The sequence below is a fragment of the Haliotis asinina genome, chromosome 2, assembly GCF_037392515.1.
Source record: "Haliotis asinina isolate JCU_RB_2024 chromosome 2, JCU_Hal_asi_v2, whole genome shotgun sequence".
Classification (NCBI taxonomy): domain Eukaryota; kingdom Metazoa; phylum Mollusca; class Gastropoda; order Lepetellida; family Haliotidae; genus Haliotis; species Haliotis asinina.
This window is the reverse complement of record NC_090281.1, coordinates 9,189,592-9,215,390: the sequence shown is the minus strand read 5'-3', so window position 1 is coordinate 9,215,390 and position 25,799 is coordinate 9,189,592. Positions and strand designations below refer to the sequence as shown.

General features: G+C 40.0%; 3 protein-coding genes across 5 annotated transcripts in view; 1 reads left to right on the top strand and 2 right to left on the bottom strand.

Annotated features, from left to right (window-relative positions):
- Nucleotides 1–763, top strand: part of LOC137273218 (folylpolyglutamate synthase, mitochondrial-like) — a 28,949-nt gene extending 28,186 nt beyond the window's left edge. For 2 of the 3 annotated variants that reach the window (XM_067805723.1, XM_067805722.1), the window contains exon 13: nt 141–763. In XM_067805723.1, the coding sequence (XP_067661824.1) occupies nt 141–580 (440 nt within the window). In that variant the 3' untranslated portion in view covers nt 581–763. The remainder of the gene's footprint in view (nt 1–140) is intronic. The other variant, XM_067805721.1, reaches the window with a different exon arrangement.
- Nucleotides 764–6,447: 5,684 nt separating this feature from the next.
- Nucleotides 6,448–8,927, bottom strand: LOC137272253 (macrophage-expressed gene 1 protein-like). The gene has a single exon (XM_067804613.1). It carries the CDS (start codon nt 8,874–8,876, stop codon nt 6,837–6,839), a length of 2,040 nt encoding a protein of 679 aa, XP_067660714.1. The 5' UTR covers nt 8,877–8,927; the 3' UTR covers nt 6,448–6,836.
- Nucleotides 8,928–14,689: 5,762 nt separating this feature from the next.
- On the bottom strand, nt 14,690–18,382 carry LOC137272252 (beta-1,3-galactosyl-O-glycosyl-glycoprotein beta-1,6-N-acetylglucosaminyltransferase-like). The gene is made up of 3 exons (XM_067804612.1): nt 17,389–18,382; nt 16,803–17,032; nt 14,690–15,301 (listed from the first exon to the last, which is right to left on the bottom strand). Exons 1-3 carry the CDS (start codon nt 18,336–18,338, stop codon nt 14,961–14,963), a joined length of 1,521 nt encoding a protein of 506 aa, XP_067660713.1. The 5' UTR covers nt 18,339–18,382; the 3' UTR covers nt 14,690–14,960.
- Nucleotides 18,383–25,799: the final 7,417 nt, after the last annotated feature.

Below are 25,799 nucleotides of genomic sequence, written 5' to 3'. Positions count from 1 at the left end.
AATACCTAACCGATTCTATTAGCAGATAATCAGATGAACTAAGTGTTTAAGAGGAATGAGTGGATACCATTGGAATTTTACTGAATAGGGAACACCCAGTGGATGTAATGATGAACAAATCTTTCCTTTGTACCTTTCAGACCAAATAAACAGAACAGTCACGAAAGAAAAACAGCTCAGCTTCTCTCAGGTCAATAAGAAAATCTGGGACCAGATCAATGCTCAAAGTGATGAGACACCACAGTCATCTAACTCTACCACCAACAAGCCCAACATCATAGACTCTGCAGTACAAAATGGGGCGTTGAATGCCAACCAGTTTGATCTCAACCGTAACAACTGCAACTCCAATGAAATCCCCTCTGAGGGAAGTGCGGAGTCACATGCCTTCCCTTGTATCCTCCAGGCATTGTATTGGGCAGGTCAAGGTCGCGACACCAATGTCAAGCTGCCCACTGATGCTGACATTCCTCCTATTTCGGACAAACTACAAGACAGCACTCACATACAGATTCTGATTACAGGAAGCCTGCACTTAGTAGGGGGCGCTCTGGGACTGTTAAACCCTGATCTTTGGTGATGCAAGAAGTCCACTAGCCTTTCCTTTCCAGGCCTTTGAGAAATGCTTCATAAGAAATTATTATTTTTTATTGATTTTTATTACTTTGAAATGATTGAAAATGTAATTGAAATCATGATGATGTGTCAGAAATTGATTGAATGTGAAGTATGTTAGTAATTTTCAATCCTGAGGAAAGATAAATCTGTGTCTGTCATATTTTTGCACATTCTCTTCCCACAGAGGTTACTTGTCATATCTTCCTACCTAACCTCTGTTCTAATATGACCCTTTCATGGTGCGAGTGTTCAAGACTCGTCATTGGAGGCAATCAGATTGAGTTGTGCAATCAGCGACCTTCTTTCAAAAGTGATCGTTCGCAAGATTTTATGAGAACTGCGAAATATGGTTATATTAGAACAGAGGTCGTAGGAAGATATGACAAGTAACCTCTGTGGGAAGAGAATGATTTTTGCAAGGTGTTAAAGTATTTTAGTAGACACTATCATCAATCTTTTACAGATTCAGATACACTATATTCCACAGTACCCATCCACACTTACATACCAGGGTTTCATCTAAGATTCCAGGATGCCCTTGGCATGCAAACTGATTTTTATGAAAGTTCTCATTTTCCAGTATTAGGAACTGTTACTCATTGCATTCAGTGCAATAGTTTAAACTGTGCATGTAGTCTTTGTTTGCTGTTAGACATTAGATCAGTAATGAAATTTATGGTGTAAACAGTGTATCATGTTTCATGACATCTTGGGAATAGTTAATTCAGAAAATATTCGCATATGTAACAAATTTGACAGGTGTTTCTCTGAGAGTATAATGGCCTGAACTATTGTATTGATATAAAATTTCTTAAGAAGTGAAACAGATTTTAGGAATCACAACTATTTTATTCCTCAGAAAACATATACTAAATATTTAATTTTTCTTTCTTGCAGTCTGGTAAGACCATGAGTTATTGCATATTAGAAGTGATCTTAGCTTTCCTGTATCAGGGAAATATCTTCAAACGTATGTTCTAGTAACCATGGCAACAGTGAGGACTTCCTGGAGTTAACTGACCAGAGTTTGACTCTAGTTCGCTCATCCTGTATTCCATGACTAGTGAAATGTGGGACTAATGATTAACTCCCAAAATGTTTCAGTATCAAATTAATTGCCTATATGTCTTTTCATTTCAAATGTACACACATGAGTGTTGAAAATACAAGAGCTTGTTTATTTGATATCAAAAGATACAAGTGAGATGTTGTTTATCATCCAGAATCACCCATCATTTTGTAAACAGTCATAACCAGTGTCGCAGTGTAACAAGTGCTCCTTTCAACAAGCTTTGGTAGGAGAAAGGTTCATATCAATGTTTGATTATGACATCATAGTAACCATGACATCACAATGATCTGCAGTCATTGTGATGCAGTGTCAGTGTTACTGTATCTCCTGAGTGACATGTTCTATGTGTTCCATGTCGCTGAAACCACTGTGATATGTGTTTAGATATACAAGGACACCACACTGGTATTCTATCATATTCAGCTATAATCAGTACAAAACTACCTCATATTATAAGCTCCCATGTTTCCTTAAGACCTGACCCCTGTTTCCTTGTTTAACAGGAATCAGGTTTGATCCTAATGTTCCGTAATCTGAATAATTATTAGTTACTGAACATTAGTTGTTGTGAAATGTAAAGGAGGTGAAAGTGTCATGATGGCATTGACAGCAACTTAAGCACTAAGACTGTCTGCAGGTTTTGTAATATACCACTGAAAAAAAGGTAGGGGATATTGGATTCACAAGATTGATCAGTGGTTAGTTTGTATGCTTACGAAATGGACTATCCCCTACTTTCTTGTGAATGGTATTTATTGGAATTATGGTAACCTTAATTCTAAGATCAGTTTTTGCAAGTCTACACAGGTGATCAGGTTCCTCACCTGGATGGTTCATGTCACATCACTGGATTATCTGATCCAATATTCCGATGTTTGTGCACATCGTCCACCATGGATCCACAAGATTGGCATCCGTTATCACATAGCATGTTGTATATAATGTTCCAGGTATGCTAAGGGAAAAGTTCATGGATTACATAAGATGCCTTTATGCCATATCACTGTCTTGACAAATGACAATTCAAGTGAATTTTGATTGCTTTGTTCATGCAATAATGTTTCGTAAATTACTTTTGCTGATGGTGTTCTAAGTGTTATTTCAAAACAACTGAAATATACTGAACAAAATAAGTTAAGGATCAAGAATATATGGGAATTTTTTCTTGTAGTGAATATAAAGCACACAAATTCATAAAAAAAAATATTGTAAAAACTTGTAAAGATCCTTAATTTCTGAAGTATATTTTATTTCAAGTGATGTTGATATGTATGTAAGTGTACTAGATAGTCTGAAGTGGTGATAAACAATCTGCCTTAATCCAGCATTGCCTATATTGACCCTCAAGATATGCATAATTTACTAGTAAAAGCAGTTCGAATCTTGTTTTGAAAGTTCAGAAATGTTCACTTGAACTTGACTTTGTTGTGTGTTTTTTCACCAATGTAACCTAAACTGTATGTGTACTAAATGCATCAAGGACTGAGAAAGGGATTAAAAAGAACTTAATTGTTTTAATAAGAAAGTGTTTTCCTGATGTTTGTAAGTATCCAAACTGATTTTTAGAGATGTAGTTGAAACAGTGCATATTCTGGCGGAACAATCCGAGGCTAAAACACTAATCTTAAGAAGATATTTGTTTTTATACTCCTGACCTGACAATCTAAAAGGGATGGGTGTATGTGGTTGGACCAAGGAAGTCCATGTAACTGTGCATCCATCTGTCCCAAGACATTTTTGTTCAACCAATAACTTGAAAACTGTTGATTTTATTCTTTCAAATTTGAGATCCACCATCCTGGTCTAAAGGAGAATTGCTGTGCATGTTGTGATTTTAATAATGATAATAAGTTCATTTGTATTGCGCTCCTTTCCACACCACAGAGGGGTATGGTCAGAGCCCTGCAATCTGATTTATTATCCAGATAACCCAAGCTGCCTTTGAGGCGCCAGAAGGTCAATAGTCATATGACATCCCACGGGGTACCCATTTTCTGCTGGGTGAACAGAGGCAATTTTGAACAAACTCACTTGCCTAGGGTGAGACCACATGTGTTACAAATGCTTTTTTGTGGGGAGGACTGAGGTCTTAGAAGACTCTCAGAAGTCAAGCTGCCAAATACTGTCACCCATCCAAGGACTCTCAGAGTTCAACATCGCTTAACTCCATCTGAATTGTGAATTGTCCTCTAAGCTCATGACCACACACCACCAGGATATTTTTATGATATTTTTAAAGGAATTTTACAGTAATTTGAGTATTTGTTCAACCAAACACTTTAAAGCAATGTGATGATATTTGTCAGATTTTGATAATGACATCTATGTTTATGGGAGGGGCTCAGTGATACTGATCTTGTACCGACCATTATTGATTGTTGTTCAAGAGTAATAAGGAAGATAATAAGACACAGCTACTAAGCAATGTCTGATAAATTTCATACTAGTATTTGCATTTATGTTAAAGGCATCTTTAAAATGTGATATTTCTATTGAGAGAGGGCCTAACCGCATTGCCACTGAGCCCTGTGGCCCCAGCAATGACTGTGGTCTAGTGATAAACCAGTTAAATGCATGCACGTTTTTAGACTTTTCTGAAGATAGGGTTTCTTACACAAGAGGCATATGTATCAAGGTTTAACTGAACATATGTAAGATTATGTTCTGGAACTACCTGTGATCAAAAGAAGACTTAATAATAAAGGTCTCCTCTCGAGGATGTTTGTGTCATGGATGATCTACCTCCTGAAACTCTGGACTTCGGGGTTATACCTGGTCCAGAGGGATCCAGTGGTCCAGTTTGCTGGCATGGGAGTGGTTGTGACACTTTCAGCTCCCCAACACGGTTTTCTGTTCACAATAACAAGACAAGTGAAGATACTGGTTTGGATGTGTGTTCAGCTACACATGGAAACGGTTGGTTAAGGCGCTTAGTCGTCACACTGAAAATCTTGTCCGATTCCGCACACTGGCACACAATATCGAGACTAGAGAAGATACGAGTTACGTTATTAACACATGAGTAGGTCCGGATAGCCTGGTGTTGAAATCGTTCGTTCAAGCGGAACACATGGGTTCGATTCATCACAGAAGTACGTGTGTGAACCCCTTTTCCGGTGTTCACGGCAGTGATATTGCTGGAATATGGCTAAAAGTAGCGTAAAACTAAAACTTGCCTAGTCCCTCAACTCACGCGAGAGGAGACAAAAGGAATCCAACCCCTAAGGATTCTTCGCTTTGATCGTAGCCAGTGTGTAAAGAATGAGTTTAAGAAGTTCATAGCACTGCAAACGTTTCGAGGATAGTTAGCCTGGTTCTGTAACTTGACTGATATCGATGTATGTGCAGATAGATGCTCATGACGCCAATCACTGAATTATCGGACCCAGACTTGAATATTTACAAACTGCCATTTCAAAGCTGGAAAATTGACCAATAAAAAAACCAACACTGTTTCACTTTGCAGTTAATAGGAACCAGTTTTCAGTGAAAAGCTGCCTCTGTTAGATTTAACATTGCAGCTACATACACTCAATTCATTGTCATGCAACATGACCTTCCAGTTCAGATACATGCCTAAATGACATCACCCAGAATTAATTCTTGGCATGTTACGAGGTAACCCATCTCTTCCGCTGCAGTGATTATTGTTATTTGACTGCAGAAATATTTTCCCAATTCATTGTACGATGTTTTCAATAGATCGGGATACATTCCGGTAACTTCAGTATTATATGCCAGTACAGATTAATACCCAGTTTTGACTAACTTCAGAAACACTCCATTTGGTACAACATGCTTTCTACATGGTCCAAGGTAAATGCATCAAGGTGTTTTGCACCTGTAAGTTTCATGTGATCTGGAGGTAAAATTCGTTATATAACAAAACTAATCAGCGAAGGTCTGCATGATCTGCAGCAACAGGATCATTGTTACCACACTGTCACAGTGAGTTCGACCCGTGATGAATTGGTCTTTGACAAGCCATGCTTGCCCTGAGGTTAGACTAACGGGATTTGGTAGGCAAGAACGATGTCTTGGGTGACACATGTCATCGTTTTCCTTTTGCGTATTTTAATGCTTATGCTGTTGATCACTTGACTGTCTGGTCCAGACTCGATTATTTTGCAGACCGCCACCGTATAACTGGAGTATTGCTGAGTGCGACATTAAACAACAAACATCACTGAGAGTTCACTACGCAAGAACATGAACCTGTTGAGCTGTGACGGGCCCAAATTTTCTACCCGGATACCCGTTATGTTAATTTCTGACATCAACTTTGCAACAAATGGCAATACATGTTCCAGCTCGGAGGCGAAATGTTCGAGTGTTTCAATGCATTAACCATGTGTTATATTCAAAAGAAGTGACTGTAATTGTGTCTTAATTTTCAAAGACAATGCAACTCTTTAACCACGAATAAATAACATACTAAATTGTTTCATCTATTAGTCACATGACCATAATGGGTCTGGGTATTGCTTCGGGTACCCGGGGCCAACTCTACCCATCTATCACACGTATCCGGGTATCCAGCCTTATAAACCTCTCCTCATGGATGCATCCGAGTGTAGCTATCTCATATGTTATTGCATGTTTTGTCCTTCGGTTCTCGGGTCGATCGAAACTAAACAATGAATAGTGAATATGACCTCCTAATTTAACTGGCTAACCTAAAACACTGCAAAAGAATAAGTGAAACTGCTTTTGACTAAACCACTGACTGTAATGATTATGAAAGGAAAAACACAAGATATGTTTACACGCTCTTGAAGAAGGAGAGCTTTATTCAGTATATAGTGAACGTGATCAAGATTACAATTTAATAAACAAAGCATAGCACATTGACATGTAGAAAAATTAAAAGATATGCAGGTCAACACAATTTCAGGTACATTGCAATATTTTTTAGTTTTAAATTGAATACTAAGTGGTAAATAGTATGTACAAAAATCTTTATTTTATTTTATTAAACAAAAGTCAAACTCTTTATGCATGCTGCATTAGTAGTATGCGTGTGGCATGTTATTCCTCTAAGTTGAAAATTATCTTGGATTCTGTCGGCCCATATTTACTTTTGGGTCGGCAATTCTGTAAGCCAACAAATTAAAGTCCGCAGAATCCTTTCGTGCTGTTTTACTGCTCATGGCAATACTGCCAGGCAGCGACAAATGATAGCTGCCATGGCAACCACCTCAATGGTTGTCCCAACCATGACTCCAGTGTTCGTTGCTGAAGAAATCACCCCTTGTAACCGTTCTTTGCTCTTTGAGTCGTGCTTCTGAGCTATATCCACGTTGGGCGGTGGCATGAATGGCGGACGTCTAAGTCTGGGGAGATCAACGCTTGAAAGAGATCCTGATTTGACACAGTAGTTGATTTGACAGCCCTGGTCATCGTGGGCAAGATGTTGGCTGAAGCCATACGGACATCCCTTTGGCCAGGTTTTGGTTGCTCTAAAAAATGACCTGAGCGATTGGGGGCTTGACGGGGTGTCATCTTCGTGTCTCATCATCGTAAGTGGGTTACCGACTTCACAGCTGTAGAAACCGCCAAACGCCACGGCGTATTTTGCGCCAAGCTCATAGTCATCACTGATACAGATGTTCAAATCAAGAGCTATTTTACGAGAAATATAGCCTGGGGGGCAGCTCCTGGATTTCGTTAGTGGGTTTATAATGCTGGAAGTGAACACTCCACCGAACAAGAACCCATTGTCTAGGGCCCCATCTTTTGCGGCACACCAGTATAGTGAGTATGTAGCAGAACTGTAGCGGTACCAAATGTACCGTTCTCCAATGCAATACCAGAGGAAGTCATGAAGAATGCAACTTGGATCCGGCTTCGGTGTGGACAGGGTTGATGTGTGTATTTGTATGGATTCATATCCATCCGGACATGAATATTCTCCCGTTTTAGGATTCTTTTGGTTCATATCATTCTTAGAGCAAATATCCCCATTATTTGATCCTCTGTTCAAGATGCAGGTTTGATAGACACCACCGAAAGATGTATTCCTGTAGGACATCTCGCACGACCCGTCATCAACATTGGCCACTGGGCTGAAGTTAGGAGAGTCAATTTTCATGCAGCCACGGTATGTATTGAACTCGTAATATAGATTCACAGCGTCCTTGACTAGGTTAAACGTTTCCCTGACTAGCATCGGTGACAGTTCTGGTAGCTTGGCAGCAGTTATCAGGTAGAATATCGGGTCTCCCTGTCTGTCAATGGCAACCAAGTTCTTCTCAACTCCACTGATCCAATCATCAGCTGAGAAGTTACTAACCTTGAACTCTGGACCTCCAAATGCAAAGACACGCGAGGATGACCTCTGCTGCTGATATTTTTCAATAGCTGTTTTGGCTGATGAGGATGTGTAGGAAGCACTGAAGTGAAAGATCCCGAAAAACGACGCTGACGCTCCTATCTTCATTTCAGTTTTCGTTGAGTCCTTACTCTTGGAATAGTCAGATAAAATCTGATCCTCTTGTACCAGCGCTGCTCCAGCATCAACTGATCGTAGGTAATGAGTTCCGAAGTCTCTGACAAGCAGCTGACTCTTGTAACGTGCATCGAGCGTTCTATTACCTTTGAGATCCTTCGCAATTTCCATAAGACGAAGTTTAAATGCTGGAGCGAGTTGGGCCTCGTCTTTGAGTTGAGCGGTATACCTTTGATATCGAAGTTGAACTCGAGTCGTTATGGTTTTGTCCCCAATCTGTTGACTCTTGGAATGTTGGTAACTGTCCGAGAAGCTTCCACCAATGCTGACCCCGAATAAACTGAATCCCGCATCCACATTGATTGATCTTGCTGTGACGCTTTCGTAGTCTGAATAATGGGATATTATCTCCGCATATCTATTGACCATACTGGTCTTTGATGGTATGGTTTCAACACAGTCAGGGAGGAGGAACCTTCCGTCCAGGGTTGTTTGGCACAGAGAGTAGTTGTACACCACCACACCCACACTGTCCTCGTTACGAAGGTTATCCCAGCCGGTGCCTGGTAAGACTTCGAGAAAGTCTCCCTTTTCTGGCTGACAAGCTCTAGGGTCACCAATCGGGAACTGGTTGCCACCTTCCGTAGCTGTAGCTCTGGCAACAGGCTTGACAGGATCATCCAGTGTGGCAGCAATAGCCTTTACTGACAGGAGGACGATTATCGGAAACAGACACATCGTTTCCCCAGATTGCTAGACCTTTAACATCTGGCCTCTGCATCGAATCGTTTCTGTAAGAGATTCTTTGTGACGTCAGGTCACGTGAGATTTCGCGAAAGTATGTGATTAGGAAAAATATCTGCCACCACAGCAACGTCAAAGAAAGCTGAGTATTCGGCAACCAGTCACCGATAAGGAAAGTTGGTTATTTTTCCTATCTTGCCCACCTGCATTATGTCGTATTTATTTGTTCTATTCAACGAAGATAATTCCGAGGAAAGTGTTGGAATCAATACTTTCCTCTCGCAACTACACTTCCTTTTGTCGACGGGTGGAGTAGCTAAGTGGTCAATTCGTCCTGGTTTTATGCCCTGTTATGTGATTGTTGTAATCGGACAGATTGATTCCTTTGTTCCTTGCCATAACTGAGTTGGCCTTTGCTCGCCAGACAATGTGGACTCTCTGTGAGTGAGTCAGTTGTGTTTTACACCACTTCCAGCAATGTCCCAGCTATACCACCGCGAGGTACACCAGGAATGGGCTTCGCACGTTGTACCCATGTGGGGAATCGAACCTGCCACACCAATCGCCCCTAATGACCCCTTGAAGAGATAACCACAAGCTACCCACAAACCGCCTTCCATTTACTGCACAGTTAAAGAAACAAAAGTTTCGAAAACTTGAACTCATAAAGGTAAGCGTTCATGTTTATGTCTATTTAACTTAACAAAAACGGAGTTGCGTTTCTTTTGCAGTTCAGTATATTTGCAGGCCGTTGGGCTGTATCCGAAATCTCAATAAAGGAAGTGTTAAGCATTGGTCAATCCAGTAAAATGATTTGATCGTAATTGATCGATGATAACACATGTAAACAAAGAATTGTTCCTGAATCGTGACCTCGACTGTAACGACTGACAGCATTAACGTTTGACACGTTCATATATTGAGCTCACTTGTCCTGACACAGTCACTCCCAGAATAACATCGACATGAAGTAGTATCATATGGATGTACCATGTTCCGTGTCAAAATCACTGAACACAGAAATGAAGTACATATAAAGGAAAGTATACTGTTTAAAATAGAAAGGCTTTTACTCTGTATCCCTCAAATTTACACAACTGCAAATGGGATATGTCGGAATAACTTTCTTCGACCTAAATGGACATTCAGTGGGAAGCGTAAAAGGGTATCCGGAAAAGCTGTATACTGGCATCTCAAAGATACACTGAGCTCTTTTCATGTGTTGAATATGGCTGATGTATTGATTAACATCTTACGTGTCTCTCTGTCATGAAGTTTATGTTTTAGTGCGTTTGGCTCAAAAGCAGACCGATGAATTGCAGTCTAACTCGAACACTAACAAACATAAAGCACGCAGTGAAACTCTGATCGTAATCAAAACATCAGACCAAATCTGTAAGGTTTTCGTAGATTTTTGTCCTGAAAAAAGAAAAATTGTTTAACAAACTATCATTGAAATACTGACACAGTTCACTGTTTGTTACGAGGGAGGAATGCACAGAAAGGGACAACCAGGTGTTCGAGGAGCACACACATCTTTTTCTGTGCTGTGCTGACTTCATCCTTTCTCGCCCACCTGGCTGTATTGTCATACATACATGTTGATGTAGCATTTCCATGTCAGAATCAGTAAATAAAAACATGAAGTGTTGTCATACATACATGTTGATGTAGCATTTCCATGTCAGAATCAGTAAATAAAAACATGAAGTGTTGTCATACATACATGTTGATGTAGCATTTCCATGTCAGAATCAGTAAATAAGAACATGAAGTGTTGTCATACTACATGTTGATGTAGCATTTCCATGTCAGAATCAGTAAATAAAGACATGAAGTGTTGTCATACATACATGTTGATGTAGCATTTCCATGTCAGAATCAGTAAATAAGAACATGAAGTGTTGTCATACATACATGTTGATGTAGCATTTCCATGTCAGAATCAGTAAATAAAAACATGAAGTGTTGTCATACATACATGTTGATGTAGCATTTCCATGTCAGAATCAGTAAATAAGAACATGAAGTGTTGTCATACTACATGTTGATGTAGCATTTCCATGTCAGAATCAGTAAATAAGAACATGAAGTGTTGTCATACTACATGTTGATGTAGCATTTCCATGTCAGAATCAGTAAATAAGAACATGAAGTGTTGTCATACTACATGTTGATGTAGCATTTCCATGTCAGAATCAGTAAATAAAGACATGAAGTGTTGTCATACATACATGTTGATGTAGCATTTCCATGTCAGAATCAGTAAATAAAAACATGAAGTGTTGTCATACTACATGTTGATGTAGCATTTCCATGTCAGAATCAGTAAATAAAAACATGAAGTGTTGTCATACATACATGTTGATGTAGCATTTCCATGTCAGAATCAGTAAATAAAAACATGAAGTGTTGTCATACATACATGTTGATGTAGTAGTAGTAATAATAATAAAAGTATTTATACAGTGCTGACTTCCACCACACTAATGCTCAAAGTGCTGACAAGTCACAGTTCATATGCACAAGACAATACATGGATTTATGAAACATGTTGTTGAAAGAGGTGTGTTTTGAGTCTCTTTTTGATGCGTGGCAGAGTAGGTAGTAGTTTTAGATGAAAAGGTAGAGAGCTCCAAAGGGTAGCCGCTGCATACTGCTACTATAAACAATGCTTCTGTCTTGTCGTCTTTCAACATCAACATGTTTGATGACATCCAATGTTGAATTGTTGTGATAAAGCTCTTGACCTCGGGAATAACTTCTTTTCTTCGTTTATGTTACATTTATCTACTAGCTGTGAGTCAACAGCATAAAAGTGATGGGAAACCTGCTGTTAGGGGATGATACATCTGAGTGGTCTCGTATACACTGTAAATAATATTGGCCCTAAAGCCGAGCCCTGTGGCACTCCACAGGTCAGAGACATATCGTCGGATCGCACGTTGCCAATCTGGACTGCTTGACCTCTGTCAGACATACGATTTGAGCCGCGACAGTGCAATGGGCCCCGTTTGTAAGAGGGGTACATTGAAAATAATAGAAGAGCGCTAAGCCAACCAGAAAACAAACGACATTTATGTGTGAGGTAAGATAAGAAGTATTGTCATACTACATGTTGGTGTAGCATGTTCCGTGTCACAATCAGTGAATACATTCATATGAAGCATTGTCATACTACATATTGGTGTAGCATGTTACGTGTCACAATCAGTGAATTCAGACATGGAATATTGTCATACTACTTCTTGATGTTCCATGTTCCGTATCTTTATGGCTACATCGACAAACAAATTTCTCCATTTAGTTGGGGCAACCAACTTTATGCAGCTGAATTGCTCGAGGGTCATGCTGGAAATTGTTGAAAAGTTAGTCCAAGTATCGTGTATGTGAACAGCTGCTCTGTGATGTAAAGTTTGTTAAGAATTCGCCAATTAGCAAAGAATTTTATCATTTACTGAACTCATGACAGTAGTCTGTTAAACGTTACGAATTTGTTTTGCAGTACATCGGTTTATATGTAAACACTACTTTTAAACAGTATGGCGTATTTTGCAAAATCTAGTTGTGAACAGTTGCCTCAAGACAAGTGAGCCTAAACGTTTGATGGGAAGTAAATTTTTCTATTTCCAAGAACCAATCAATTTCGAATCATCTAAACACTCGTGAGGCTCTGATTGGATGCAAGTGGTCATTTAGTGTATCTAAGTTTAGTGTATCGTATCGAGAATATCTACGCATTTTATTTTAGATATTATCAGTCGCCATCCCGTGTTGGAATAGTTTCAAAATTATTTCAATTAAGGTATAAATGAGATGTTGTAAAACTTCTAGTGCACTTCATTTCACTTGTGTCCACTGGTGAGGCGGACATGGTTTCATGCTATGGTTTCATGCTATGGTATCATGTCATCAATAAATCCGCGATCCCATTAAACGGTAACGGTAATGTGTACCTGGCAGCCTGCTGTTGTCGACCCTACACGACTATCACAGCCTCATACGTTCTCGGTATTGTGACCAACGTTATATGCCGTTCACCTGTTGACACTGTCGAATTAATGTGATGTCGTTTATACTAACAATTATTTCTACGATTAGATTAGCTTTTAGGAACAGTGTCAGTCTGACATTCCTCTGCTTTGCTTGTTCTAATCAGACACATCGCGTCCATTCCCTTCCATTAGCAGCACATTAGTGATGCTGGTCTGTCTGAAAACATCAGCGACACGGGACCAGGTGTTTTCACAAAGGATAAAGCTTTAGTATTCAATCCTGCTGCATCAATGTTCAGAAGTAATTATGGTTGTCATAGCAACACAACACTATCTGGCGCTAATGTGGATAAGTGAACACCATCATTTAAGTCTTTTCCTCAATGGGTTGTGCTTTCAGATTTCTAACCTCCCATAATTACTCACATGAAATTATTTTATTCAACATTTGAAGCGCCACCCCCGGTACATCAGATCGTTCTTTACCTCCAATGGCTCGGTTCCACCTGCCAGCTACCGGTTCAACGGAGTGCAGGAAAAAGAATAAGCAGGAATTAAAAAGAAATACCATATTGCGTAATTTTACCATGAAACTCTTGAAGTTTATTTTTCTTATCTGTCGTCGTTATTGTTAGAATTTTAGTCAACACAGAAACACTTCTGACTCAGGCGAATGAAGCAGCGGAGGTAACCCGGAAGTATTCCACATGGTGGACAGTTAGTTGATCAAGTATATTTAGATTTAACTCCCCTGTTCCTTCACTCCGTTGAACCGGAGGCGAAAAATGATTCTATACCACGAGTGACGCTTAAAATGTTGAATAAAATATATATCAAGTGAGTAATTATTAAATATGGGGTTGGCAATCTGAGATCACAACAAAGAGTTGTGGTCCTTGCATGGTGGCGATATTTTATTTTGAGTAAAAAAATATTTTTCGAACCGAAGCGAGGGATGTACGTTGGCATCCTTGGCTCGCTTCGCTCGCATATGAGAAGACTGGCATTTTCTCTCTGTTGCGTACCCCTATATGCGCTACAATTTGCTTGAGCTTACATAAAGCTTGCCCTTATCCAAAAGGATCATTTCAACTTTTCAGTATTCCAACAGCCCCATACATTTCCTATTTCTTACTATTTGAACAGCTGACTGTTTACGATTGGTACTCCTTAAGGGCAGGATATTTGGCGGACACCTTGTATCATCATGTGGAGATGACATACCCGGAAGTGAACAATCAATTTTCAGCACGTATTTCTTATGGATGTGTAAAGGGTGGTGTGTGGTCCCTTGCATTTGGGCAAGTAGAGTCGTTGGATGGGTGATCGCGGTCCGCAGCTCGACCCATGAGTGTTTCTTTTGAGGACTTCTTCGTCCTGTCCCACAACGAAGCGCACCTGTGGTTTCACCTGAGGCAATTGCCACTGTTCACCCCAGTTCAGCGCTAAGTAAGTGGACTTTGTGATACTACTATGTTTAACAGATTAAGATAGAAATGCAGCAGAGACGGTCCGGGTGGCACTGTCAGGCTGGTAAAGCTCATCATCAGCTCAGGGCCAGCGCCACCTCTACAAGCAGCCCAGACAGCGAGTGGGAAACGCTGCCTAGTCGAGCCCACCACGAACTTTCCGGGGAGTATATAGACTCCCCATCAATGCAGCCTTCTGCATTACCCATTGTGATAAGAGTTGTGTTCCCGGTGAATAACCCTGGCACAGACAATGTTATTGTACTTAGTGATATCAAGGCGTGTATCTTTAATGTTCTGTACCTGGGGTTGTAGTGTACAAAAGTAACTACAGAATGAAGGCTCGGGTGAGATTGTATATATTCAATGGTAAAACTACAAACAGAATGTAGAAATGATGGTACCAAATTCCCTGTAGTTTGGGTAATAATATCTTGACTGACAGAGTGAATCTTCATCGAATTCTATTAGATTTGTTATTTCTGCCAATAGCAATGGGTACACTTGTGATATTTTACGCCTCACCAGCAGTCTTGCAGCTATTCTTGATGGACGTCTGAACCTTGCCCTTGACTCTACATAATAGCCATTGTGATAATGCTGTTATGGTACATTCAGTTCAGTGTAGGCGCTCTGTAAATATACTTTAAGTGGGGCATGTTTTCATAAAATTCATAGTTCATAGTAAATGTTCCGTTATATTCCTGTATCGTCCTGTTCCTAATCCATTCATCCATGCAGTCATATGTCTGGGGCTGGTAGTCGATGTGGAACTTGTTGGCAAACAGTTCTCTCCTCGAGGACAACAGTCGCAAATCCCCAACACCAAAAATGCAAATCATTCTAACGCGTTTGCCTCGACATGGCCAGTCAAAGGATTTCTCTCCCCATCTTGGCCCCCAGTTCTTGAATCGGGCGATGTAAGGCTTTAGATTGTAGTCAGTACTGATGCGTCCTGGAACAAACACAAAACATACACAAAACGTATGATGCATTGGCCAGTCCCCTTGAAGTCCCCATGCAAACTGAGTCTGACAATTTGAAATAGCTGAAATTTTAACTAAACTGCTTTTTTAAAATAAAAATGCCCAAATAATTTCAGCAATATATTCACAGAACTCAAACTGTCTACCATTTTTGAGTTAAATATCAATTTTAGTACATTCTGGGAAGTGCGTTTACTCAAATATGAGTAAAAAGTCTAACATAAATCAAAACTCAGACTTAAGTTAGTTTCGAGAAATCGGAGCCTGGACATGTATAGGTTCAAAATATACTGAGGGAAAACTAAGGGATCGGAGCCTGGACATGTATAGGTTCAAAATATACTGGGGGAAAACTAAGGGATCGGAGCTTGGACATGTATAGGTTCAAAATATACTGAGGGAAAACTAAGGGATCGGAGCCTGGACATGTATAGGTTCAAAATATACTGAGGGAAAACTAAGGGATCGGAGCCTGGACATGTATAGGTTCAAAATATACTGAGGGAAAACTAAGGGATCGGAGCTTGGACATGTATAGGTTCAAAATATACTGAGGGAAAACTAAGGGATCGGAGCTTGGACATGTATAGGTTCAAAATATACTGAGGGAAAACTAAGGGATCGGAGCTTGAACATGTCTAGGTTCAAAATATATTGAGGGAAAACTAAGGGATCACACGAAAGCGCAAGAGTTCCAGTGTTCCCTTATTTTATTCCAGGTTTCTTCACAACCTATGCGAGACAGAAGTTGTGACCAAACCTGGAAAAATGTACAGAACACTTGTCTTTTCATCTGATCCCTTATTTTTTTGCCTCAGTATATATTGCTTGGTCTTTCCTGTCAGTGAGAAAGAAAACGTCTTTCTCACCAAACCCAAATCCCCAACCCATACTAAATATAATCAATCCCAAAGATTCTTTAATCCCAAAATTAATGACAGTTGATCACATGCAGACTATGTGAAGGTTTGTGATCACATGCTTGCAATGTAACTGATTTACTATCCATGGCATGTTTTACATGTGCCGAAGACCATTAGTCTGAACGACACAAGGCTAATGACTACAACGGCTGTTGTTTTTGTTGTTGTAATGTTGTTGTAATCGCGTTCACAACTCCCATCTGTTCGTCTATCACTTGTGACTGTAGGACGATCAGTACCCTTTAACTGTACATTCTGAAATCTGCCATATTGGTTTCACCCTTAATATTTGTAGGTAGGTCAGTACCGCACCCGTCCTCATGGGTTTCACTCATTGTATAATTCACTATACCCAGTGTACGTACCTGTATACACATACCATAACACATAAGCGGTGGTGCGGCACCCTTGAGGTTTAGACATTCGATCGCCACACCGAAGACCCGGGTTCGATCCCCACATGAGTACAATGTGAGAAGCCCATTTCTGGCTTCCCCACTATGATATAGCTGGAATGTTGCTAAAAGCGGCGTAAAACGACACTCACCTGTGGACGAGCCAGGAACACGAAGTTTCGGGTTATGGTTCAGAGTAGCAAAGAATGTTTCATCTGGAACTCTGGTCCGCTTTAGCCATTCAGTAAAATTTTGAGCAACTGGGTCGTTTATTGCATAATCCACGAATCCTCTTGAAACAACAACATGTACGTTTCCTTTATACGGAATAATTCCATGCGGTGTAGGAAACGCTTTTTTCCATCGTCTGTGTATCCAACGGCTACGATAACAAATGGCAAGACATTAGTTCCTCGTCTTTGTTGCAGTCAAACGATCGATTTTACTTACCCGAAATCACATTTAGCAAGAGGAATATGTAATGAAATATATGCACGAATATTCCAATGGTAAATTATGAAGTTATAGATAGTTTGAATTTTGTCTTTTGCACCACTTTGGCTGTTACGAAAATGGGATTCGAAATATAGAATCGAAAATTATATTTCCAGTTTATCTACGATACCATGTGTAACAAAGATGCAAGCACAGATGCAAGCAGGCACTTGGTGAAGTTACGTCAGAGAAACAAACTCAAATTACTCACTCACTCACTCACTCACTCACTCACTCACTCACCTCTGTGTGTTCGCGTCAACACTGTTCGCCCCATTCATGATCTTTAAAATCCGTACAATCTCTAAATTGGTCTTGAGAGGAAACTCTTGACCTGTCAAATTTATGAAATATTTCCACCCCGGGTAGTTTAGCAGATCTCTCATGCATAGTAACTCGGCTTCAAGAACGCTAAAGCGACCCCAAGTAACATTAACTTGTTTGGATGAAAAAAACACATTTGGGAAACAGTTAACAATGCTTATCATTTGGTCTTTCACTTTGTGGGAGGTCTTGAAGTCCATGTGGATACAGTAGAAGTTTGATGGTCTGTAAATGGCTCTGAGAAGCCTCTCCACCTGCTCTACATCCTTGTACATTAGTATACTCATAGCGAGAGGGAACTCAGTCTCCTCTGGGTTCGAACTGGTTATGTAGCCTCTGTTTCGTATAAAATCTGTACAATTTCTAGTCGCCCATATATAGTCGTTCTTTGATGAGTGCGGATGTAGGCGCGAGTATCTGATCGACGTCGCTATTGCGGCTCCATCTCCCACAAATAAAGCACTACAGGAAGGTTTTGAAAGTTTCGTCGTTTTTGTAAGACTTGCGCTATGTTTTGCTTTTATGGATAGTGATGAAATATTTTCCACCCTGTCCTTTGTCTCTTTGGAATCAAGTACTTCATTTAAGGGATGTGACACCTTTTCTTTCAGTTCTTGCCTCTCAGAATGACACCCTGATGCTGATTTATTAGGCGAACTGGAATCTGTATCAATCGTCTTGTGCATGTTTCTGTTCGGTAGTACACTTCTTTTCAATTTTTCCCAGTTTGTGTTATCAATTTGAATAGTGTTATTCCTGTCGGAGGTGCTACCCCCAGCTGACTCTGTAACTCGCATGAGGGTGGTATTCTTTTCGTGCATGATGTACATCTCCAGAGACAGGAAACTAATGCAGAGGACCACACCCATAAAAAAACAGAACTTCCCTTTACTGATGAAACCAGTAGAGATCACTGCATCTGGAATGATATGTGCGGTATATTTCACAACATGCTGAAACAAACCTCTACAACTGACTACAGTGACACATTTAGGTCATACTGACTGGGATGAATCAGAGAAATACCAATAACTACAGAGACAAAGGGCACACCCATCACCACAGAGATATATATTAGGACATACTCATCACCACAGAGATATATATTAGGACATACCCATCACCACACAGATATATATTAGGACATCCGAACCACAGAGATATATATCAGAACATACCCATCAGAAAACAGAGATATATATTAAGACATACCCATCACCACATAGATATATATTAGGGCATACCCATCACTACATACATATATTAGGACATCCCATCACTACATAGACATATTTTAGGACATATCCATCACCACAGAGATATATATTAGGACATACCCATCACCACAGGGATATACATTAGGACATACCCATCACCACAGAGATATATATTAGGACACCCATCACCACAGAGATATATATTAGGACATCCCATCACTACAGAGATATATGAGGACTTACCCATCAGAAAACAGAGATATATATTAGGGCATACCCATCACTACATAGATATATATTAGGACATACCCATCACCACAGAGATATATATTAGGACATCCCATCACCACAGAGATATATATTAGGACTTACCCATCAGAAAACAGAGATATATATTAGGGCATACCCATCACTACATAGATACATGTTAGTTCCACATATATTGGAACCCTTAATGGCCACAACCCCCTGTGGGGGTTCAACGAGTTACACTGACAAAGGTAAAGATTAGAGAAAGATGGAATGTGATCAGGAGAATAAATGGTAAAGGATTCACAAACAGTATTTAGCATCTCAAACAAAATGATACTAAAACGTCAATGAGAAAACATGATGATAACATGAAAGAAACTATTCATACCAATTCATCATCTGCTAACTATGATATTTTCAAATTTTCCATGAAAAGAAAGCTCTAAAATTAATTTCTGATAATTCCGAAGACTATAATTAACCATTTTCTCTGACAGAATTAGTTCTGTTCTATATACTTAACAATAACTGGGAAACGAGTAAGTTTTCTCCTTCCTGGTATAAAGCTGCCATCTATCCTGTCACAAAACCAGGTACTACAAACCCTTCTAACTATGGAGCAGTATCATTGACAAGCTGTGTCTGTAAAACAATGGCGCGAATGATCAATCGGTGTCTGTCTGGTATCTAAAATCATAAAATTTGACAAAGGATATCCAATCTGATCTAAAACATCAGAGGATGTACTATTCATCATCCTGTGAGATCAGAATCGTTTGATCGAAATGGTTTTATTAATTTTATTAGTGTGTCGTTTCTATGTACACAAAACTCCAATAGAAACCTTACTCTCCTTCCTTAATGACAGAGGTACCTATTTGCAGACAGCGTTGTGATGCATGGACGTCCACATCTTGGCCAGGATGAAGATTTTATGGATGTCAACTTCTTTATATGAGAACACAACGTTTCGGAGTTAATGCTTACTCCTTCATCATCTTGGCCAGCCTACAGCCACCCGTCTCTTTAGTGCTACATCTTGGCCAGTCTACAACGACTCGTCTCCTTAGTGCTACATCTTGGCCACTCTACAGCCACCCATCTCTTTAGTGCCACATCTAGGCCAGTCTACGGCCACCCGTCTCTTTAGTGCTACATCATGGCCAGTCTACAGCCACCCGTCTCTTTAGTGCTACATCTTGGCCACTCTACAGCGACCCGTCTCTTTAGTGCTACATCTTGGCCAGCCTACAGCGACCCGTCTCCTTAGTGCTACATCTTGGCCAGTCTACAACCACCCGTCTCTTTAGTGCTACATCTTGGCCAGTCTACAGCGACCCGTCTCCTTAGTGCTACATCTAGGCCAGTCTAGAGCGACCCGTCTCCTTAGTGCCACATCTTGGCCAGTCTACAACCACCCGTCTCTTTAGTACTACATCTTGGCCAGTCTGCAGCGACCCGTCTCCTTAGTGCTACATCTTGGCCAGTCTACGGTCACCCGTCTCCTTAGTGCTACATCTTGACCGGTCTACAGCGACCCGTCTCTTTAGTGCTACATCTTGGCCAGTCTACAACCACCCGTCTCTTTAGTGCTACATCTAGGCCAGTCTAGAGCGACCCGTCTCTTTAGTGCTACATCTTGGCCAGTCTACGGTCACCCGTCTCTTTAGTGCTACATCTAGGCCAGCCTAGAGCGACCCGTCTCGTTAGTGCTACATCTTGGCCAGTCTACAACCACCCTTCTCTTTAGTGCTACATCTTGACCAGTCTACAGCGACCCTTCTTCTTTAGTGCTACATCTTGGCCAGTTTACAACCACCCGTCTCCTTAGTGCTACATCTTGGCCACTCTACAGCAATTCACACTCCACAACAGCTGTTTCTTGTATAGTATTTATATAATAGTTGAAAATTGTGACTCTAAATGGTTTATCTTTGTCTCAAAGCAGAAGTTTCTTTTAACCTTGTTTTAGACATTTGATTAATTGTTATTGATTTATTTCGGCATAGTCGAAAATAGGACAATTTAATTCTGCTGAATAACATGGGTAACATTTCCTTTGGTAACGTTTACTGAACTTTGACATGGAGGAAGTCTGTGATCCAATATAGCAGTATGGCATTATGAACGGTTTTATTGCACTTTTTTTCATTTTTTTAGAAACAATATATAATATAATATAGATATATTTGATCATCTAAATGATAGTGCCTCAAGGTAGCATTGTATATGTTCCTCTTTCCAGAGTCAAGATTCACAGCCTTTATATAATAACATTGATCGGTCATTCTTATTTGATGACATGGTAGATGAATACTATTGAAAATTCACAATGGGATCACTGCAATGAACAGATGTAAGTTTCCCAGAGCCAAAATATGTTGTGTTCATATTTGAAATAAAAGCAAACTTCATCAAGACTCAGAGTTGTTTGCAGACAGAACACCAATCACAATGGCCAAAGAAACCCAAATTTTAATATACGGATCTTATTGAGCCTTGTCTCAGATGAGACGGATAAACCTGACACCACAATATGTCACTGAACACCATTCTAGTCCACCCAACACAGGCAAGGTAATCCTTTCTATTGGACGCTGTATGATAGAAAACCTAGACCGATTGCTACACGTGAACTTTGTATTCAACGACACATAGCAGAAGTAAATATAAATGTATCAGCAATTGTCGAGTTAGACATTAGAAATTCTAAAACAGATTCTGTAGCTAATTCTGCACTTTAAAGGTCGATGACAAGCAGCACCCTTCCATGCACTGACCTAATGCAATATGCAACACAAACACAGACACACACAGACACACACACAGAGACACACACACAGACACACACACACACACACACACACACACACACACACACACACACACACACACACACACACACACACACTTCCCATGGCGTACACAGCAAACAAAAAGGCTTGAGTGACATTGGAAATTTTCCAAGATTGGCTACTCAAGCTGTTTGTGAAAACGCAACGCAAGCGGCCACGGATGTGCTCATCCTGATGTGGACAACCTCAAGGCTATCAGGCTTGTGTTTCAGCCGATGGACCAAGGCATCACTAACAACTTGAAGGTTACAACAGGTTTGGGCTGCGTTCAACCCCAGACAATAGAAAGGATGCAGGATTCAAAATTTCTAATGCGACAAACACTGATGATGCTGACAGCGACACTGAGGATGATGTACCCCTGGCTACCCTAATGGTAAACAACATCACTCTTGCTCAGTATGCCAGTGTGGGCGATGTGCTAGTAACCAGCAGCCCTGCCAGTGAGCAAGACCGCGTCCAGAACATCACTGATTCCAAGACAAAGACCCAGCCGCTCAGTAACGATGAAGATGAAGTTCCCCCTCGTCTACCACCTTCTCTTGATGCAACAACAGCAGCACTTGAAGTCGTCAGGCGATATGTGATGTCGCAAGACGATGGAAGTACCGTTATGACAGGCTTCAACACGGTGGCCAACTATAGTGCAGGGAAGGACATGAAAAGATATTTTTCAAAGAGACAGTCCCTCATGACAGCTTTTCTGAACTAAGCCAGAAGCTAGACTGAAATGTTTTGTTTATGTTGCATGCTTAATCAGTGAAACGTTGTGCAATAAAACATGTTATAATACTTACAAATCTTGTCTGTTATTGTCTCATTTGCAGATATATATACAGTACACAGTACGCACACACACACAGAGATATATATGTGTGTGTGTGCGTGCGTGTGTGCGTGCGTGCGTGCGTGCGTGCGTGCGCGTGTGCGTGTGTTTGTGTGTGTGTGTGTGTACTGTACATCATAGTCCATGGTTTACTGAACATCTACATGCAAGAAATTCGTCAAAACATTTTTGTTTTGAATATCTGCTAATGTTGATAGATTTATGACATTGAGACTTTTTGTGTGAACAACAAAAGTCACCATGAACGGGAAGGTCCATTTAGATTTTTTTTTCTATTATCATGTTATAAGAACTGTTATTTATTCAGGATAGAATAGTTTTGGGGTCAATGTATTTACAACACGCCAAAGAAAAACAGATTGACATACACAAATCCCTGTCATCTATCAAAATAAGAGTTTATAATATATTTTCTTTGAACTTTTCAATACAGCAAATAAACGTTATTTATTGTATCTTTGAGTCACTCTATCACCTGAACGTGCACACAGACATCCTTTAGACTTAGAAAAGAGCAAAATCATATATTAAGCCTACCCAAAGTGTATATTTACAAACTATTTATGTTCATAACTGAAGTATTTATGTAGATGCATTCTACATTCATAAACCCAATTATCACCATTGATTATATTTATTAAATTGTTCTTAAGCAATATGAATATCAATATGCGATGTAAATACTTGTTAATTTTAAGCAGATACTGAAAATATTGCCGTAGCATTATGATAATAATGTATTTAGAAAATAAATAACAATTTAATCGAACAAAAATATTCTCATCTGGAAATTAAATATGTTAATTAAAAATGGAAATGACAGAATCAATGGTAACAAATGTGAAAAGAACATCACCTTGGTAACAAGTTACTGTTTTATAAATATCAGTATATTGATTAATTATTTTATGAATTCAATACATATAATTTACTCAGATGCGTTTCACGTTAACCATATAGTTGATTTGCCCCACATATATTTTTGACAAACACACTCCGGCAAACTGAAAAGTAATAAGTTTGGCGATAGAGGCACCCATGAAGAGCCACCTTCGAGTGGTGGGTATTCTAAGGCCTCCTCTCCCGTGTAGAATGTTTCCACGGCACCCTATTGCTGGTCGTAACAGGCGACCAAATTGGGCAATCTGTTTCCCGTGGGTTGCACCCCTGTGTCGTTGGAGGAGGGATTCTGGTGGTTGAGGGATATGAGCTATGAACAGCGTTCTTATTGCTCAACACACCCATTTGGCCCTATCCTCGTCTAGACGGGTGGTAGAATGGGCCCGGTTCTATCAATCGATTTTGCACATTAAAACTATCATTGGGTTTTGGCCATTTCTATGTCAAATATACAAAATATTTATGTACTAAATTGCCGAGAGTCAAATGCCAGAAGGTGGTTTCTCAAAGGGCTGATGTGGTGGAATCATTAATCTCTTAATTTTTCATCCCGGTAAAAGTACTACAATTCGTTTTTTACTAAGAAAGTGTAATCCTAAAAGTAAAACGCCATTAAAGGTATTCCTTTTACTGTGTCTGAGGGTATCTGGCGATCTTAAAGAGCATCAATATATTGCGTTCTGGTGCGCTGTTGATTGTGTGAAGTTAATGCTAAAGGTAAACATATTCAGCTCTTGATTTATCACGCAGAGATCCATCATTACAGACTCACATCTATTGAACGAATTTGAATGGTCAGTCCACAATGACCTCTGGTGAAGTGACCAACAATATTGCGGCCTGTGACCCCATCTGATATTGCCCTATCATCAAGACGGAATTTTTAAAAATCTAACTGGCATTTATATCATAAATTGTCAGCTCCTGGAGCACTTGCCGGAATGATGTTTAGGGACGACCCTCTTAAAAATTGTTGACGGTAAATTATTTGGACATCTGGTAAATTTCCTTCTTCATGGCGCGATGCTATTAGTGTTCCCATCCCGAAACCTGGACGTGATCATACTTCGAATTATCGACCAATCTCTCTAACTAGACGTGTTTGCAAAACCATGGGACGCAAGATAAATAATCTTGGTACTTGGTACTTGGACACGAATAACGTTATAACTGATATACAATGTGGTTTCCGTAAAAGCAGCGGTACTGTTGATCACTTAGTGCTTTTTGGAATTATTTCTTAAAAACGATCTAATTGATAAACAATATGCCGTGTCTATCTATTTTTTATCTTATATGACACTACTTAGAAATATGGTATTTTATATTTGCATGACTTTTGATTTCAAGGTCGCTTGCCTCAATCCCTAAGGACTAAATGCCTGAAAGCACTCGACGAGTCATTCTGTCAACCACCAAGATCTAAGATCTAAAAGGCCGATGAGCCATCTCTTACACAACGCCATATAAAATTACCTGTGCAGCATATTCCAAAACCCTGCATATAATTGTGTCTTGAACCCCCTCTATGAGGATCTATACAATAAGAAATCTTCTCTTCTTCCGCCCCTGGGGCACAGAATAAAACCATCTCTCACTGCTGCCCGTACTGACTTAGAACATATCTCTCTTTCCCGACTTCTTCTTCTCCTCCTTGACTCGTGAAGGTCACGGGGTAGAATAGGCCTACAGCGCCCATGTTTGCCGTAAAAGGCAACTATGCTTGTCGCAGGACTAACGGGATCGGGTGGTCAGGCTCGCTGACTTGGTTGACACATGTCATCGGTTCCTAATTGCGCAGATCGATGCTTATGCTGTTGATCACTGGAATGTCTGGTCCAGACTCGATTATTTACAGACCACCGCCATATAGCTGGAATATTGCTGAGTGTGGCGTAAAACTAAACTCGCTCACTCTACTCGTCGTTGGTAATTGCTTAGGCCACTCGTTGATCTAACATTAACCGCTTATAAAAATCGGAAACTAATGAATTGCAGTACAAACAAGAATATAATCAATTAAAAACAAAAGTACGTATAGTACATATAAATCCTGATTTACAGATGAGTCCAAGGACGGTTGAGTGGTGGCTTGGGCCACTGTCATTAGATCAAGAACAACCGGGTAACAGCTCTATTTTCATAGCAGAAGCAAACGCCCTTTTAACAGCCTTAAAACAGATTTTTTTAAAAAACAAAACAAAACAAAACAAAAAAAAACACCTTAAATACAAACAATGTATAATCTTTTCTGACTCT

What these genes read in the sequence shown, in the direction of transcription:
- LOC137272253 (XM_067804613.1), bottom strand. Translation starts at nt 8,876, where the DNA reads ATGTGTCTGTTTCCGATAATCGTCCTCCTGTCAGTAAAGGCTATTGCT.
- LOC137272252 (XM_067804612.1), bottom strand. Translation starts at nt 18,338, where the DNA reads ATGGGTGTGGTCCTCTGCATTAGTTTCCTGTCTCTGGAGATGTACATC. An exon ending in GTTGACGCGAACACACAGAG is followed by an intron (nt 17,033 to 17,388) that starts GTGAGTGAGTGA and finishes TTGTTATCGTAG; the next exon opens with CCGTTGGATACACAGACGAT. An exon ending in TGTTCCTGGCTCGTCCACAG is followed by an intron (nt 15,302 to 16,802) that starts GTGAGTGTCGTT and finishes TGTTTGTTCCAG; the next exon opens with GACGCATCAGTACTGACTAC.